Genomic DNA, 17512 nt, shown 5'->3' with positions numbered 1-17512 from the left:
AGTGGAAGCCTGGGCTGATTTGAAAGCCAAGAGGTGAGTGGGGGCCAGGAGAGGAGGGGCCGAGGGAAGGGACCTGTGTAAACACACAGTTAAGAGGCAAAATCAGGAGACAAGCCTTCCTGGAAAAGAGGGAGGAAGGAGGCAGACGGGGAGTGGACCAGGCTGCCGAGCTACTTGAACATCCTGTCCTGGAGACCCAACAGCTCTTAAAGATTTTTGATGCGGGGATGATTTGAAAAAAGCAGCGCTTGAAGACTTCAGGCTGGCAGAAGCCTGCCAGATGGATGAGAGGAGAACCAGTTGGTAGCCATGAAAAAAGCAAGAGGCAGGATGGATAGGCGAGAATTTTCATAATCAGAAAACATTCATTAATAAAAATACATATTCAATGGAAGGAATTTGGGAAAAAAATAGGTTAATACAGCAGAAATTAACGCAACATTGTCAATCCACTGTACTTTGATCAAAAGCAAAAAAAGGCAAATAGCCACCTAAGATCCTGTGACCATCCGTCCTGAGAAAGTTTAGAAGGCAGTGTTGGTTGGCTGTGAAGAATGGCTCAGGAGGTGGGTCAGGGATGCTGAGAAGCTTTGAACCCTGAACCCAGGTAACTTTCTGGGCTACCTCTGCCATGTACCGCACAGGCCCCCATCAGTGCATTTTTTACAAATTGAAGGCTTGTGGCAGCCTTGCATTAAGCAAGTCTGTGAAAGTGCCATTTTTCCAACAGCATTTTGTCCACCTGTGTCACATTTTGGTAAATCTTGCAATATTTTGATTTTTTTTTTTTTTTTTTTTTTGGTCTTTTTAGGGCGGCACCTGTGGCAGATGGAGGTTCCCAGGCTAGGGGTCGAATTGGAGCTACAACTGCAAGACTACACCACAGCCACAGCAATGCCAGATCCTAGCCGAGTCTGCAACCTATACCACAGCTCATAGCAACACCCGATCCTTAACTCACTGATCAAGGCCAGGGATTGAACCTGTGTCCTCATGGATACTAGTTGGGTTCATTAACCACTGAGCTGCAATGGAAACTCCTTTTTTTTTTTTTTTTTTTTTTTTTTTGATGTTAACTATCACAAAAAAATTATGACTCACAGAAAGCCCAGAGGATGGTTAGGATTCTTTAGCAATCAAATGTTTTATACTTAAGTATGTGCATTTTTCAAAAACATAATGCTATTACACATTTAATAGACTACAGTATAATCATAACTTTGACATGCACTGGGAAACCAAAAAATTCGTGTGACTTGCTTTATTGGGATATTCTCCTTGTTGCCCTGGTCTGGAACCGAACCCACAATATCTTTGAGGTCTGCCTGTATTGGTTGCTTAACTTGAGCTGTCTTTTTTTTCTTTTGATCAAAGTACAGTGGATTGACAATGTTGTGTTGATTTCTGCTATATTGCAAAGTGATTCAGTTATTCATATGCATATACAGTCTTTTTTATATTCTTTTCCTTTATGGTTTAGCACAGGATGTTGACTAGTTCCCTGCGCTCTGCAGTGCGACCTTGTTGTTTATCCTTTTATATGTAATAGTTTGTGTCTGCTCCCCCCAGGCCTCCACTCCATCCCTCCCGCGTGGTAACTGCAAGTCTGTTCTCTGTGTCTGTGAGTCTGTTTCTGTTTCGTAGATAAAAGCATCTGTGTCATACTTCACATGTAAATGATATCCTGTGGTATTTGTCTTTCTCTTTCTGACTCATTTTACTTACTGCGATCATCTTTAGTTGCTGCAAATGGCAGTATTTCATTCTTTTCGTGGCTGAGTAGATCCATTGTGTATATGTACCACATTTTCTTTGTCCATTTATAACTGTTGAGGGACATTTAGGTTGTTTCCATGTCTTGACTGTTGCGAATAGTGCTGCTATGAACATAGGGGTGTATGGATTTTTTTTTTTTTTGTCTTTTTATGGCCGTGCTTGCGACATATGGAGGTTCCCAGGCTAGGGGTCAAATTGGAGCTAGAGCGGCCAGCCTACACCACAGCCACAGCAACGCAGGATCCAAGCCACATCTGTGACCTACACCACAGCTCATGACAACACCGGATCCTTAACCCACTGAACAAGGCCAGGGATCGAACCTGCAACCTCATGGTTCCTAGTCGGATTCGTTAACTACTGAGCCACGACGGGAACTCCTCCTCTTCTTATAAGGACACCAGTCCTATCAGGTTAGGGCCTCATTTAACATGAATGACCTCCTTAAAAGCCCTGTCTCCAAACACAGTCCTGTTGGGGGTTTGCATTTCACTGTGTGAATTGTGGGGGACATCATTCACTCCATAACAGGACCCAAGCTGCTTTTTATTGGGCAGAGACTGAAGACTGAATAAAATCAGGGTTCTGGCAGTGGGGGTACCAACAGTATCTCCACGATCAACTGACACCTTCATTATGCAGACAACACCCAGGACACAGAGGGACACAGCTGGAAAAGGCAGAATGGCACTAAAGACTCTTTATTTCTAGTCCAGACTTAGGTACAAATCTCATTTCTTCTGCTTAGTAGGAAGTGACTTCACCTAGCTGAGTTTTGACCTCCTTGTCTGTAAAGTGGGGATGATTTAATGAGTCTCAAAGGCTTTTTATCGTGAAGAGTAAATGGGAAAACAAATGAAAAGCCCTTAGCTCCGGGGCTAGTTCTCGGTGCCTGGTGAGTGTGCAGGGTCTAGGCTGCTGTTGTCAGCTCTTTTGTCTTGGGATTGACCTTGTCTGTGGCATTCAGGACCTTCCCCAAACCACTGCCCTTATAGGAATACGTCTCCCATTGATTTTTTAAAAACAGGAGCTCTTTTGAAAGATACCTAATTGTCTTGCGATAGCTCTCAAGCCATTAATTGTATTCCAGCGAGTTAAACATTTACTTCCTTTTGGGGGCAGAGGGAGGAGATGTGCTTCCAAAAGCACAGAGAGGAAGTGTAGTGAAGGGCGTGGCCTTGGATGCCCGACTGCCCAGGTCATGTCCAGCCCTGCATAACTGGCCGTGTCACCTTGGCCCAAGCACATCCCTCTTCAGTGGCTCAGTGGCTCGTTGGTGCAATGAGAGACTAGAGAGCTTGCCTCCTTGTGGTTGTTGTGAGATGTGACATCATGAGAGCCAAGTGTTTCTCACCATGACGGGCCAGCACCAGCTCCTGGCCCCATGTTTGTTATTTTTTATACTGAGAAATCCACAGGCACGAACGTGGCGGGTCTAGGGGAGTAAAGCAGATTTCATTCTCATTGGTGCCCTAGAGCACAGCAGGTACCACTCTCGTGTACCCTGCAGGAGGAATGGTACCTCCTGTATCATCGGCCAAAGGATGGGGAAATGTCAGTGGTGAGACTGGATGCCAAGTGTGCCTGAGGCCTGGCACATTGTATTAAATGCCACTAGCGTGAACTTTTTCTCCTCCATCCTCCCCATCCCTGCCGGGCACAGAGAATGATAGATATAGGCATGCGGCTACATTTATTTTTGAGTGTTACTTTGGAAAGCCGTTCCTGAGAAGTATCGCTTTAGATCCTCCAACTTGATGGTTTTTATTATTATTATTTTTGACCAGGCTCTGTTAACCGAGATGATGGAGAGATGTAAGAAACTAGGAAACAAGTAAGTATTTTGAAATTCATAAAGCCTGAGTTTGAAAATGGGGTTGGTTGCTTTCTTGGAGCTCGGGACGCTTGCTTGGGCAGGAGGGGCCAACAGAGAAGTAGGACAGCGTGGAGATCAGGAATGTGGAACTCCGGGTGCCTGGCTTCAGGACTTGGCTTCACTCTTTCTTTCTTTCTTTCTTTCTTTCTTTTTTTTTTTTTTTTTTTTGTCTTTTTACCATTTCTTGGGCCGCTCCCGCGGCATATGGAGGTTCCCAGGCTAGGGATCGAATCGGAGCTATAGCCACTGGCCTACGCCAGAGCCACAGCAACGCAGGATCCGAGCCTTATCTGCAACCTACACCACAGTTCATGGCAACGTCGGATGGTTAACCCACTGAGCAAGGGCAGGGATCAAACCCGCAACCTCATGGTTCCTAGTCGGATTCGTTAACCACTATGCCACGACGGGAACTCCCGGCTTCACTCTTTCTTAGCCTCTGACTTTGGGTCACTTACTTTGACCCCTCTGTGCCTCGGTCTCCTGTCTGTAAAATGGGTATAGTAGTAGTTCTTTCCCTGTGGGGCTGAGATCAATGGGAAGGTCAGGATAAACCCAAGTTCCTGTCTTCCTGGGGCTTCTCCTCTGCTCTCCTTTTGGTGGAAGATGTGTGAGCAGACTGGAGTGAGTTTTGTTCCCAACCAGGTCCCTAGGTCCTAGAACAGTACTTTTCATAAGAAATGTGGATATAGGGAGTTCCTGTCGTGGCGCAGTAGTTAACGAATCCGACTAGGAACCATGAGGTTTCGGGTTCGATCCCTGCCCTTGCTCAGTGGGTTAATGATCCGGCGTTGCCGTGAGCTGTGGTGTAGGTCGCAAACGTGGCTCGGATCCTGCATTGCTATGGCTCTGGTGTAGGCTGGCGGCCGCAGCTCTGATTGGACCCCTAGCCTGGGAACCTCCATATGCCGTGGGAGTGGCCCAAGAAAAGGCAAAAAGACAAAAAAAAAAAAAAAAAAAAAAAAAAAGAACAAAAAGAAATGTGGATATATATTTGTAGCTTGGATCATTATTTTTACTTAATATTTAGTTTTATTAGTGCACCAGCCTATGGAAGGCTCCGTTTTCTTCTGTTTAAGTGAATTTGATGACTTTCTTATTCACCTGTGCATCCATTGACTCAGCCACCCATCCATCCATTCTTCCACTCAGGTGAATATTTAGTAAGTTCTGAAGATGCGCAGGACACCGTGCTAGTCTCTAGAGGTTGCCTTTTTGCTCATCCCCCCCACCCCGGCAAGCTTATCATTAAAGGGCTCTTCGTCATCTTTCCTGGCAACGTACATCCTAAAATTAAGGAGCCTTTCATTCAGGGAGGCGCTGCTGACCTGGGCATGGTATATCTTGCAGTGCCTTGCTCTTGAATTCTGTGATGTCAGCCTTCCGGGCCGAGTTCATCGCCACACGGTCCATGGATTTCATCGGCATGATTAAAGAGTGCCATGAGTCTGGCTTCCCCAAGGTAGGCTCTCGGCCTCCGGCTCGGCGGAGAACAGATAGGCAGTGTTTGCCTGATAGCTCTTCAGGCAGACGGAGTCCGGTGTCGGGGGCAGCTTGGGCCAACAGGAAAACAAGCGAAGGCTCTTTCTGAAGAACACGGTGGACGATGAGTCAGCCCCCAGGATTGTGAGGCACATGTAATTGCCGCGAGTCAGGTCTCTATGAGCCCTCAACCCGATCGGTTAACTCACTAGACATGTGTAGGGACCACTTTGGTCTTCACACCCGTAAAACTGGATGGTCACTCCTTTCTGGAAAGCTTTGTCCAGCAGAATGTTATGGCCCACACGTTGGACCAGTGCACAGAGGCAGCTCTCTGTTTTGAGCAGAGTCTGACGTGCACCGTTAGGTAGACCCTCAGACAGAGATTGTTGGAAGAGTAAGTGTGAGACAGGCCAAGCATTACAGCCTTTTCCTTTATGCCTCAAATTACTCTGGTTTAAAATCCCTAGGATCGTAATGGTTTGCTCTATGTCTTAGCATCTCCTTTTTCGCTCACTGGGGTTAAACTTGGCCTTGGCTGATCCCCCCGAGGGTGACCGACTTCAGATCCTCAATGAAGCTTGGAAAGTTATCACTAAGTTGAAGAATCCACAGGTGGGTGACCTTGTCGACCTTAGACTGACTGCTTTGAGTCCAAGTTATGCAGTGTATTTGTCCTCTTAAAACGTTTCTCTTTCAACTTATCACCCCTCTTTTTTGTTGCTGTTTAAATGTGTCTGCTTCCTGTCATTGCATTGTTAACCTGTAATGGAGAACTGATAGCTTTAAAGATGTATTTCTTTGATTTTTGTGTCCCTAATATGTCTTATTCTTGAGGCCTTAAGATGCATCAAAGGTATAACATTATAAATAACTTGAGACTTTAAAAGACCCGGAGCTTTGGAAAGAGCATCCAAAGAGCAGCAGTCTACAGCACAGTTGACCCTTGGACAACACGGGTTAGAACTGCACAGATCGGTTTATACATGGATTTTTTTTCAGTAGTAAATACTATAATCTACGTAGTCTTCAGTGGGTTGTGTCCACAGAACCAGAATCACCAATACGGAGGACTTGTTGGTGTACAAGGCTGACTACAAGATACATGCAGATTTTTGACTGCCTGGAGAGTCAGTGCTGCAAACCTCTCTTCTTTCAGGGTCGACTTGTATTTGGAATTGAAAAAACCAGTTTAGCAGGCTCTTCTTAAATTGAAGATCAGCAGCCAGCCAGTAGTGAACAAAAGGGAATTTCAGTTTCCATCCCTTGAACAGTGGAAGCCTCTTTCTCTTTTTTCTTTCTTTCCTTCTTTTTTTTTTTTTTTTTTTTTTTTTTTTTTTGCTTTTTAGAGTTATACCCACAGCATATGGAAGTTACCAGGCTAGGGGTCAAAATGGAGCTACAGCTGCCGGTCTGCGCCACAGCCATAGCAACTCGGAATCTAAGCCACATCTGCGACCTACACCATAGCTCACAGCAATGCCTGGTCCTTAACCCCTGAGTGAGGCCAGGGATCAAACCTGCATCCTCATGGATACTAGTTGGATTCGTTAACCACTGAGCCATGAAAGGAACTCCCAGTGGAAGCCTCTTTCCCCCCATATTTCTGGCATAAGAAGTCTTGGGAAGATGGACCAAGTGATGTGAGCTGCTGCAACATGTGTAATGCTGGTCAGCATGTTACAGGTTCGGGTTTCCTGCGTCACTGTCCTTTTAGGCAACACACCAGCAATTTATGTGGCTGCCGCTAGGGAAATGCTATTGGCTGTCTGCGTGGTGAGACTTCCCCACCCCCTGCACTGTTCTTCTTGTACTGGCTCCATGTCCTTGTCCATGCAGGTTGTTATAACAAAATACAATAGACCAGGTAGCTTTGTATACAACGGAAATGTATTTCTCCCTGTTCTGGAGGCTGGAAGCATAAGATCGGGGGTCAGCATGGTCGGATTCTGGTGAGGACCTCAGGTGACAGTCTGCCAGCCTCTCCTTCTCTCAAGGCAGAAAGAGGGACAGAGAGCTCTCTGGAGTCCCTTTTATTAGGGCACGAATTCCATTCACCAGGGCTCCACCCTCATGACCTCATCACCACCCAGAGGCCGCCTCCTAATACCATCACATGGAGGGCTGGCAGTTCAAACTATGTATGCTGGGGGGACACACACATTCAGACCATAACTCAGTGAGTAAGTGAATATGGATGTGTAGCATCTGATTCAGTCATTATTGAGAAGGAAGTATTAAAGTGAGCCCAGTTATAAACTTGCTCATCACTGCATTTATGATATTATATTAAGAATAGTGGTATGGAGTTCCCTTCATGGCTCAGTGGTTAACGAATCCAGCTAGGATCCATGAGGTTGTGGGTTTATCCCTGGCCTTGCTCAGTGGGTTAAGGATCCGGTGTTGGCATGAGCTGTGGTGTAGGTTGCGGATGCGGCTCGGATCCCACATTGCTATGGCTCTGCTGTAGGCCGGTGACTACTGCTTCAGTTGGACCCCTAGCCTGGGAACCTCCATATGCCGTGGGTGTGGCCCTAGAAAAGAAAAAAAAAAAAAAAAGAATAGTGGTAGGGAGTTCCTGTTGTGGCTCAGCAGTTTAAGAACCCGACTTAATGTCTGTGAGGATGCAGGTTTGATCCCTGGCCTCACTCAGGGGGTTAAGGATCCTGCATTGCCACAAGTTGCAGCATAGGCCGCAAATGTGGCTTGGATCTGGCGTGGCTGTGGTATAGGCTGGCAGCTGCAGCTCCGATAACCCCTAGCCTGGGAACTTCCATATGCTACAGGTGCAGCCCTAGGGCGGAGTGGGGCACAAAGAACAGTGGTATAATTTTGAAAAATCAGAAACGTATTTATAAAATCATATACCTGTGGTAAGTTCAGCAAAATCCTCACTAAAGTCCAGCTGTTGAGATTCTCTGTTTAACCTAACTCGGATTGGCTAACTAAAACAGCTTATTCAGGATATTTTAAGTCAAAAACCTCTGGGCCCCTGGTGTCTGTACTTCAGTGCTTCAAAGCAGCCTTGCATCAAAAGCCACATTCACAGCTCTTTTCCTTGATGTCTCAGAAAGAAGAGATATGGTGCCAGACTCTTTCCTTGACCATTCTTTCCCATTCTTGAGTGTTTTCTGGGGCAGAGAGCCTTACTAAGCTGGCCGTTGTCTCTCTGTGGATCCCCCTCCTCTGTGCATCTAAACACATCATTTCTTACCTAAAGCCTTTGTGCTTTTCGTGACTTTTTTACAACATTTATACATCACCCCTCCCTAGGAAAATGGTTTATTTTTTTTATTAAATTCAGGAGGCCTGTGTTTTCTCAAAACATTCAAAAGTCATATTTTTAGGAGTTCCCTGGTGGCCTAGTGGTGATAGATCTGGCATTGTCACGGCCCTGGCCTGGAGACTTCATGCCGCAGGCAGAGCCAAAAAATAAGGATCTGACAACGTATTTTTAAACACAGCTTGAATTTTCAACCAAGTCATGGTCATGGTCCTTGTCTGTGCGGAGGTGTGGGGAGGAATCCTGACCACGACCCCTGCCGCCCTTTCCTTCTTCCCACTCTCCAGGCACGGCAGAGCTTCTCGGATTGCTGTCTTGGGCCACGGAGCAATTCTGGAATGAAAGTCTAATTAGTTTCAGGCAACTTGTGTTTTCTCATCTCACCTCTCAGGGTAAATAAAATCTATCAGTGAGCCAGAAAACCCGAAAACAAAACCATTCTTAGCCTAAAGGTCCTGGGTTGGATTTGGACTGTGGTTGGCCAACCCCTAATAGAGTATAGGAACCGCTCATGACATTTCTATTACTGACCAACTCTTCGTTGTCAGATCCTTTGAAGGGATTTGCACGTATTGAGCTTTGGCCCTGACAGTCCATCCTGGCCTTCTATTGTAAAGATATTGTTTTACTTTTTTTTTTTTTTTTTTGTAGGATTACATTAATTGTGCCGAAGTATGGGTAGAATACACCTGCAAGCATTTCACGGTATGTGGCTGAGGTATTGTTTCTGAAAGAATTACAGTGTGTTTTTTTTCATATTCATAATCAAGTCTAACTTAGGCATTTTATGATGGTAATTGTTCTTTTTTGTATGTACCTGTGTGTGCTTTTTAGGGCTGCACCATGGCACATGGAGGCTTCCAGGCTAGGGGTCGAATTGGAGCTACAGCTGCCGGCCTATGCCACAGCCACAGCAGTGCAGGATCCGAGCCACATCTGTAGCCTACACCACAGCTCACGGCAATGCCGGATCCATAACGCACTGAGCGAGGCCAGGGATCAAACCTGCAACCTCATGGTTCCTAGTTGGATTAGTTTCCAGTGCGATGATGGGAACTCTGGTAATGGTTCTTAATTTATGAAAATTGCATCCTTTATGGTATAGTGTGATGGAACACTAATATGTGAACTGTAACAAAAGTGTTCCATGCTTACAGGTGAGTTTGGGAAATGCTGCATAATATGAAGTTAAGCATGTTTTTTCACCCTAGTACACTTTAGATACTTATTGTTATTATTCTTTTGGCTTAGATATAAAAACCATTCTTAGGGAGTTCCCATCATGGCTCAGTGGTAACAAAACCGACTAGGATCCGTGAGGACGCGAGTTCATTCCCTTGCCTTGCTCAGTGGGTTAAGGATCCAGTGTTGCCATGAGCTGTGATGTAGGTCACAGACATGGCTTGGATCTGGTGTTGCTGTGGCTTTGGTGTAGGCCAGTGGCTACAGCTCTGATTTAATCCCTAGCCTGGGAACTTTCATATGCCATGGGTGCAGCCCTAAAAAGCCAAAAAAAAAAAAAAAAAAAAAAAACCCGAAAACAAAACCATTCTTAGCCTAAAGGTCCTGGGTTGGATTTGGACTGTGGTTGGCCAACCCCTGATAGAGCTAACAAAAGCGAAGTGGGCATTGGCTCATCCGGCCTGTAGGGGCCCCATCTGCGCTCTTCCTATAATTCCCCGCTGCCCTCTGCAGCCCTCCGGGAGGGGCCTGGGACTGGCGGGTAGAAGGTGGTTAGTACATTGGATTTCACCAGCTCGGGGAGAGCCAGGGGCAGTGTAATGCCCCAGAACCCTTGAGAACTGTGTTTTAGTCCTGACCTGGTGCAGATGTACAGTCTTTAGGGCTGTGATGTGGGTAGGATTCCCCCCTTAGATTATTTTGAGCAGAATAGTCAAAACTGTTTCCTGGAAGTTGTATGCTTTATTCTGAAAAGGTTACTTCTTCCCACCAGAAAAATGGTCAGCGACAACCCCTCAGTGTCTAATGCAGGTTTGATTTATTTTCCCCACTTAGAAACGAGAGGTGAACACTGTCCTGGCTGATGTCATCAAGCACATGACTCCAGATCGTGCATTCGAAGACTCCTACCCTCAGGTGACAGATCACATTGCTCATTTGCACACTGTTAGGAATCATGGTGTTTTTTTTTTGCTTTGTAGGGCCTCAACCACGGCATATGGAGGTTCCCAGGCTAGGGGTCGAATCTGAGCTATAGCTGCTGGCCTACACCACAGCCACAGCAATGCAGGATCCAAGCTGTGTCTTCGACCTACACCACAGCTCACGGCAATGCCAGATCCTTAACCCTCTGAGTGAAGCCAGGGATCAAATCCCCATCCTCAGGGATTCTAGTTGGGTTTGTTAACCACGGAGCCACAAAGGGAACTCCAGGCATCTTATTCTCTTTAATTAAATAGGTGTAATGGCAGAAGATCCTGAGTTTGAACCCTAGCTCTGCTATGTCCCAGCTGTGTGCCCTTTAATTGGCTACTTAGCTTTGTCATGCCTCAGTTTTCTCATCTGTAAAATGGGGATGATAATAATAGTCCTGCCCTCAGAGGATTAGGCGAGGAAGTACAGTTGCATGGCACCAGTAAGCTTCCTCTGTTTTTCAGTTAAGCTCATTTTTATTTGGAAATAAATTCAAACTTTATCAAAAAGTTAAAAGAATAGCTCGGAGGACTCCCATCATTTTTTTTTAATCCAGATTCACCAACCATTAACATTTTCCATGTTTGCTTTATGATTATCATTACATGTACACACCCATGCACATATATATTCCTACATATGCATGTAAATTTTTTAAAAAATCCCTTGAGGAGGAGTTGCATGTATCATGGCACTTTTCCTCTGAAGAGTTCAATGCACATTTCCTGAGAACAAGGACGGTCTCCTTTATAACCACAGTTTATTTATTTATTTATTTATTTATTTTGTCTTTTTGCCTTTTCTTGGGCCGCTCCCGAGGCATGTGGAGGTTCCCAGGCTAGGGGTCTAATCAGAGCTGTAGCTGCCGGCCTACACCACAGCCACAGCAACGCAGGATCCGAGCCGCGTCTGCGACCTACACCACAGCTCATGGCAGTGCTGGATCCTTAACCCACTGAGCAAGGCCAGGGATCGAACCCGCAACCTCATGGTTCCTAGTCGGATTCGTTGACCACTGAGTCACGACGGGAACTCCTGTAACCACAGTTTAGTTATCAACTTCAGTGAACTTAACATCAATACATTACTGTTATTTCCTCTCTAGGCCATGTTCCAATTTCGTTAGTGAACTTACAGAGTTTTGTCCCCTCCAGTGCAGAATCCAGCTCAGGATCACTTATTATAGAATATCTTTAGGCCTAATTAAGATTTTTTTTTTATTTAATAACATGATGTCCTGGCACTTATTGCCTATTGATTTCAATGTAATTTTCTTAGTATAAGAAAATTAGTTACAGAGTTCCTGTCATGGCTCAGCGGTTAACGCACCCGACTAGCATCCATGAGGACTCGGGTTCGATCCCTGGCCTTACTCAGTGGGTTAAGGATCCACCATTGCCATGAGCGGTGGTGTGGGTCGCAGACATGGCTCAGATCTGGCGTTGCTGTGGCTGTGGTGTAGGCCAGTGGCTACAGCTCCAATTGGACCCCTATCCCGGGAACTTCCATAGTCCATGGGTGCAGCCCTAAGAAGAAAAAAAAAGGAACATACTGAGACAATTGACAAGATTGGGATATGAATGAGAAAAGTATTATAATTATATTATTAACTGTCCTGAATTTGAAAACACCAAAGTAGAACTGTTGGAAAATAGGATTCTTCCTGGGACATACAAATTCAGTATTAAGGGGTGAGGGACCAATCTACTTACATATGCTTCCAGAAAGATCTAATATGTCTGGAGAGGATGATAAACCAAATTTGGCGCAATACTAACAATTGGTGAGTTTGGGTAAAGGGCATTGGGAGTTTTCTGTGCTATTCTTTTAACTTTTCTGCCAGTTTGGAATTATTTCACGATAAAAAGTGTACAAATGTGCATGGATTGTGTATTTATAAATTCTACTCTTGGATCTATGGATAGATCAGTAAAGAGAATATAGCAGAACGTTAGCCCTTGTAGAATCTAAGTGGGGAGTGAATGGGTGTTTGTTACATATTCATTGAATTTTCTTTATGTTTCTGCATTTTCATAATAAAATATTGAAGGGGAAAAAATACCCATCTTTTAAAAATGAGGAAATGCGTTGTGTGTGCCTGTACTTAAGTGTTAAAAGAGTCCAGTTCTGAAGGGATTAGTTGCCGTGGATAAGATTTCAGGAACTATTTTTAACAAGATAGTATTGCAATCTCTTTGAATGCTCTGCCTTGGAGCATTGTTTGCCGTGACATTTGGAAGTCCTTTTGCTTGATGTCCTAGTAAAGTATTTGATTATGAAGTAGGGTGTGTCCCTCTTAATATTCTATCTTTTTGGCCATAAGCCATTTCCTTTGCAGATGCTTTAAACAGCAGCGTTTTTGGTATAAATAAATTACTTGTCGGTAAATTTTCCCTTCTTGCCAGCACCTGGGGATAAGAGCTTATATTTTATTTAGAAAGAGGGCCTCCTTGGTTCTTCCGTGTAGGACTTCGCCCATCTCAGGACGAGAGTGGTGGACCTCAGTACCTGGGCATCCGGGACAGACGTCACAGACTGTGCTGCCATCCTCAGGTCATGCTGTGACCTTTGACCGCATAGCCAACTCAGTCCAGTGCCTCTCCAGTGAAGAAGTCCAAAAGCACAGGACTGGAGTTCCCATCACGGTGCAGCAGAGACGAATCCGACTAGGAACCATGAGGTTGCAGCTTCAGTTAAGGATCTGGCGTTGCTGTGACCTGTTGTGTAGGTTGAAGGTGTGGCTCGGATCCCATGTGGCTGTGGCTGTGGTGTAGGCCGGCAGCTGTAGCTCCGATTTGACCCCTAGCCTGGGAACCTCCACGTGCCAAGGGTGAGGCCCTAAAAAAAAGAAAAAAGAAAAAGCACAGGACCATGGGGATTTCCCTGGTGGTCTAATGGTTAGGATTTGGCGCTTTTACCTCTACAGCCCAGGTTCAATCCTTGGTGTGGGAACTGAGATCCCACGTCAAGCTTCTGCATGCTGTGGCCAAAAAAACCAAACAAAATACAGGGCCACAAAGAGCCAGAATAAGCATATGCGAACGACAGCCCAGGTAGCCCATTACCTATTGTCCTGCATAAACTTTTATCAGTTTGCATAGTGTCCTTGACTGCTTTCCAGCTACAATAGCAGAGGTGAGTAGTTGCGATGACTGTATGGCCCTTTCTGGAAAAAGTTTGTCCATCTCTTGAATAGCTGACCTGAAGAGCTTGGAAGGACAGGCCCTGCTCAAAGCCCTTTATGGGAGCTCTCCCACTTAATCCTCACGATGGCCAAGGGACTGCTTTGCTGTCCATTTTACAGAACAGGAAATTGAAGCTGAGAAGTGCTTCCCCAAGCCTATGGAATAAGATGGGCAAGGTCAGGAGTTCCCTGGTGGCCTAGCAGTTAAGGATCTGCTGTTGTCATTGCTGTGGCTCAGATTCAGTCCTTGGCCCAGAAACTTCTGCATGCTTAGGGCACAGCCCAAAAAGAGATGGGCCAACTCACACTGGGACAAGGCCTAGCCTAGTAACTCCCTATTCCTTGAGCAATCCAGATTTTCCTTATTGTATTTCTTAACAGCAAAGGAAAGCCTAAACAAAACAAAAAGACAACCCACAGAATGGGAGAAAATATTTGCAAATGAATCAACTGACAAGGGATTAATCTCCAACATTTATAAACATCTTCTACAGCTCAATACCAACAAACAAACAACCCCATCAAAAAATGGGCAGAAGATCTAAACAGACAGTTCTCCAAAGAAGACATACAGATGGCCAAAAAACACATGAACAGATGTTCAGCATCACTCGTTATTAGAGAAATGCAAATCACAACCACGATGAGGTATCACCTTACACCAGCCAGAATGGCCAGCATCAAAAAGTCTACAGACAATAAGTGCTGGAGAGGCTGTGGAGAAAAAGGAACCCTAGTACACTGTTGGTGGGATTGTAAACAGTTTCCTTATTGTAATTTCGATTAAAAGCTATGAGGGTTGCCTTTTTAAAACGACATAAATTTCATTAAAAATGTATTTTTTGGAGTTCCCATTGTGGCTCAGTGGTAATGAACTAGGATCCATGAGGATGGGGGTTTGATCCCTGGCCCTGCTCAATGGGTTAAGGATGCCGCGTTGCCGTCAGCCGTGGTCTAGGTTGCAGCTCGGATCCTGTGTTGCTGTGGCTGTGGTGTAGGCTGGCAGCTGTAGCTCCAATGCAGCCCCTCACCTGGGAACTTCCACATGCCATGGGTGTGGGCTTAAAAAAAAGTATTTTTTTGTTTTGTTTTGCAGCTTCAGTCAATAATTAAGAAAGTGATAGCACACTTCCATGATTTCTCAGTTCTTTTCTCAGTGGTAAGTAGCATTCCTTAATTATCTTTGGAAATTTGTGTCGAAGTCAGAGTCTCCTTTAGTATCTCAGTACATTTTTCATGGTGTCCTTGGTCAAAAGAAATACTTGATCCCACTCCCTCCGCCCCCAAATACTTTTTTTTTATTTGGCGGGGGAGGGAGTGGGATGGACTGGGAGTTTGAGGTTAGGAGATGCAAGCTATTGTATCTAGAATGGATAAGCAATGAAGTCCTGCTGTACAGCACAGGGAACTATATCCAGTCTCTTGGGATAGAACCTGATGGAAGATAATATGAGAAAAAGAGCATGTGTGTGTGTGTGTGTGTGTGTGCATGTGTGTATGACTGGGTTACTGTGCCGCACAGCAGAAATTGACACAACATTATAAGTCAGTTTTAAAAATGATTTAAAAAGTAGGTCTAAATAACTTAAATATTTATGTCATAACAACTTAGACAGCATTTGAGAGAATAATACACCTGGACTAAAAGGGAAATACTGTGTTTAGTTCATTCATTCCTCGCTATGGGCTGTATGTAGTCGTCTGCTGGGCATCACACAGCTTCTCAAACCTTGGAGGCAAATTGGATGTTCCTTCTCCTGGTTGATTTTCACGCGGTAGCTTCTTTCTATCCCACAACCTAATGTTGACACTATGAAGTACATCCAGCTCATAGTTGTCTGGCAGGTGAGATTTATTATATTCCTCTGACAGGTGTTCCCTGGTGGCCTAGTCATTAAGGATCCGGTGGTGTTACTGCAGTGGCTCAGGTCACTGCTGTGGTGTGGATTTGCTCCCTGGCCTGGGAATTGCCACATGCCAAAAAAAAAAAAAAAAAAAAAAGTCCAGAGTTCTTTCCATGGCTCAGCCAGTTAAGAAGCCAACCAACATGGTGTCCATGAGGATGCCGGTTCGATCCCTGGCCTCACTCAGTGAATTAAGAATTGCCTGTTGCCCCAAGCTGTGGTGAAGGTGGCAGATGCAGCTCAGATCTGGTGTTGCTGTGGCTGTGGTGTAGGCTGACAGCTGTAGCTCCAATTGGACCCTTAGCCTGGGAACGTCTGTGTGCCACAGGTGTGGCCCTGAAAAGCAAAAATAGATAAATAAAAATAAAGTTGCCCAGAAGATTCACCAAACAACTTGTCCTAGCCCTAAATCCCTGGGCAGGTGTAATTTGCTTTAAAAATATCAGGGTCCTCTCTTTGCTTTCACGTGAGTCCCTATCAGACCTGCCCTAGAAAGATGAACCACTTTTCCTCTGTTTTGACCTTCAAAGAAGAAGTGACCCACAAATTCCTTTCAGTAACTTGTGTACATTGCAGAAGAGTGCCCTTTTTTTTTTTTTTTTAGGAGAAATTTCTGCCATTTCTGGACATGTTCCAAAAAGAGGGTGTGCGCGTGGAGGTTTGCAGATGCATCATGGAAGTTTTTATCAAGTAAGGGTAACACGGAGTCATCAGATGCTTCGATTCCCCGCTGCCCTTGTGAAATCTGTTGATAAGAAATCAATTGATGCACTTTGAGTGTCTGTATTTATACCTAAAATAGCATTGAGAGGGAAAGCACGTAAAAAGGAGCGGCCAGGAGAAAAGTTCATAGTTAGTGCTTAAGAAGACAAAGTAATAAGTATTAGCAGGAGCCTGGCCGTCACCCACATTTCACTCCAGTCTGGGGAAGGAGCAGTCTATTGATGTCCTCTTCGGGAGTAACATTTTAAAAGATGAGGACCAGAGCTCGAAAGGTTTCCACCTTCAGTGTATAGATTTGTTATTTTCAATTTAGTTTCTTTTATTTTATTGACTAAATCTGTGTTTCCCAAAACTGTCTACTGCTGGTGGTACTTGAAGTACTTTCAGGTGATATACATAGGGGAGATTTTATTTCAAAAGTTATGTATTTAGAGTTCCCGCCGTGGCTCAGCAGTTAATGAATCCGACTAGCATCGGTGAGGACGCAGGTTTGATCCCTGGCCTTGCTTAGTGGGTTGAAGATCTGGCGTCGCCCTGAGCTCTGCTGTAGGTCGCAGTTGCGGCTTGGATTCCGCATTGCTGTGACCGTGGTGTAGGCTGGCGGCTCCAGCTCCGATTCGACCCCTAGCCTGGGAACCTCCATATGTGGTGGGTGTGGTCCTAAAAAGCAAAAAAAAATAAAAATAAAAAAATTGTATATTTGTTTTAAGCTATGTTAGATAATATATAACTGGTTTAATCAGTGACTTCAAATATATTATTCTTTAGGACAAGGTTAAAAGTTAGAGTTACTTTATGGACTTCCCTCATGGCTCTCAGGTTAAGGATCTGGCAATATCACTGCTGTGGCTCTGGTTACAGCTGTGGCAAAGGGTAAATCCCTGGCCTGGGAACTTTTGTATGCTGTGTGCACAACCAAAAAAAAAAAAAAGTTAAGTCACTAAATATTAAGATAGATATGGTTAAAAAATATGTTGGGAGTTCCCATTGTGGCTCAGTGGAAATGAATCTGGCTTGTGTCCATGAGGATGCAGGTTCAATCCCTTGCCTCGCTCTGTGGGTCAGGGATCTAGCACTGCCCTGAGCTGTGGTATAGGTCGCACCTGCGGCTTGTATCCCGTATTGCCGTG

General features: G+C 44.9%; 1 protein-coding gene across 6 annotated transcripts in view; it reads left to right on the top strand.

Moving 5' to 3' along the window:
• C3H16orf62 (chromosome 3 C16orf62 homolog) overlaps positions 1-17512 on the top strand; it is a 117461-nt gene that overhangs the window by 58211 nt on the left and 41738 nt on the right. For 4 of the 6 annotated variants that reach the window (XR_002342393.1, XR_002342392.1, XM_021086527.1 and 1 more), the window contains exons 15-21: positions 3564-3610; positions 5003-5114; positions 5633-5749; positions 9069-9122; positions 10434-10514; positions 14852-14914; positions 16264-16349. Coding sequence is in view for 3 of the 6 variants with exons in the window: in XM_021086527.1 (XP_020942186.1) it covers positions 3564-3610; positions 5003-5114; positions 5633-5749; positions 9069-9122; positions 10434-10514; positions 14852-14914; positions 16264-16349 (560 nt within the window). In the remaining 3 variants the exon portion in view is untranslated. The remainder of the gene's footprint in view (positions 1-3563; positions 3611-5002; positions 5115-5632; positions 5750-9068; positions 9123-10433; positions 10515-14851; positions 14915-16263; positions 16350-17512) is intronic. The other 2 variants (XR_002342394.1, XM_021086528.1) reach the window with 1 other exon arrangement.

The sequence above is a fragment of the Sus scrofa genome, chromosome 3, assembly GCF_000003025.6.
Source record: "Sus scrofa isolate TJ Tabasco breed Duroc chromosome 3, Sscrofa11.1, whole genome shotgun sequence".
In the NCBI taxonomy this organism is placed as follows: domain Eukaryota; kingdom Metazoa; phylum Chordata; class Mammalia; order Artiodactyla; family Suidae; genus Sus; species Sus scrofa.
This window is presented reverse-complemented; position numbering and strand designations above follow the sequence as displayed.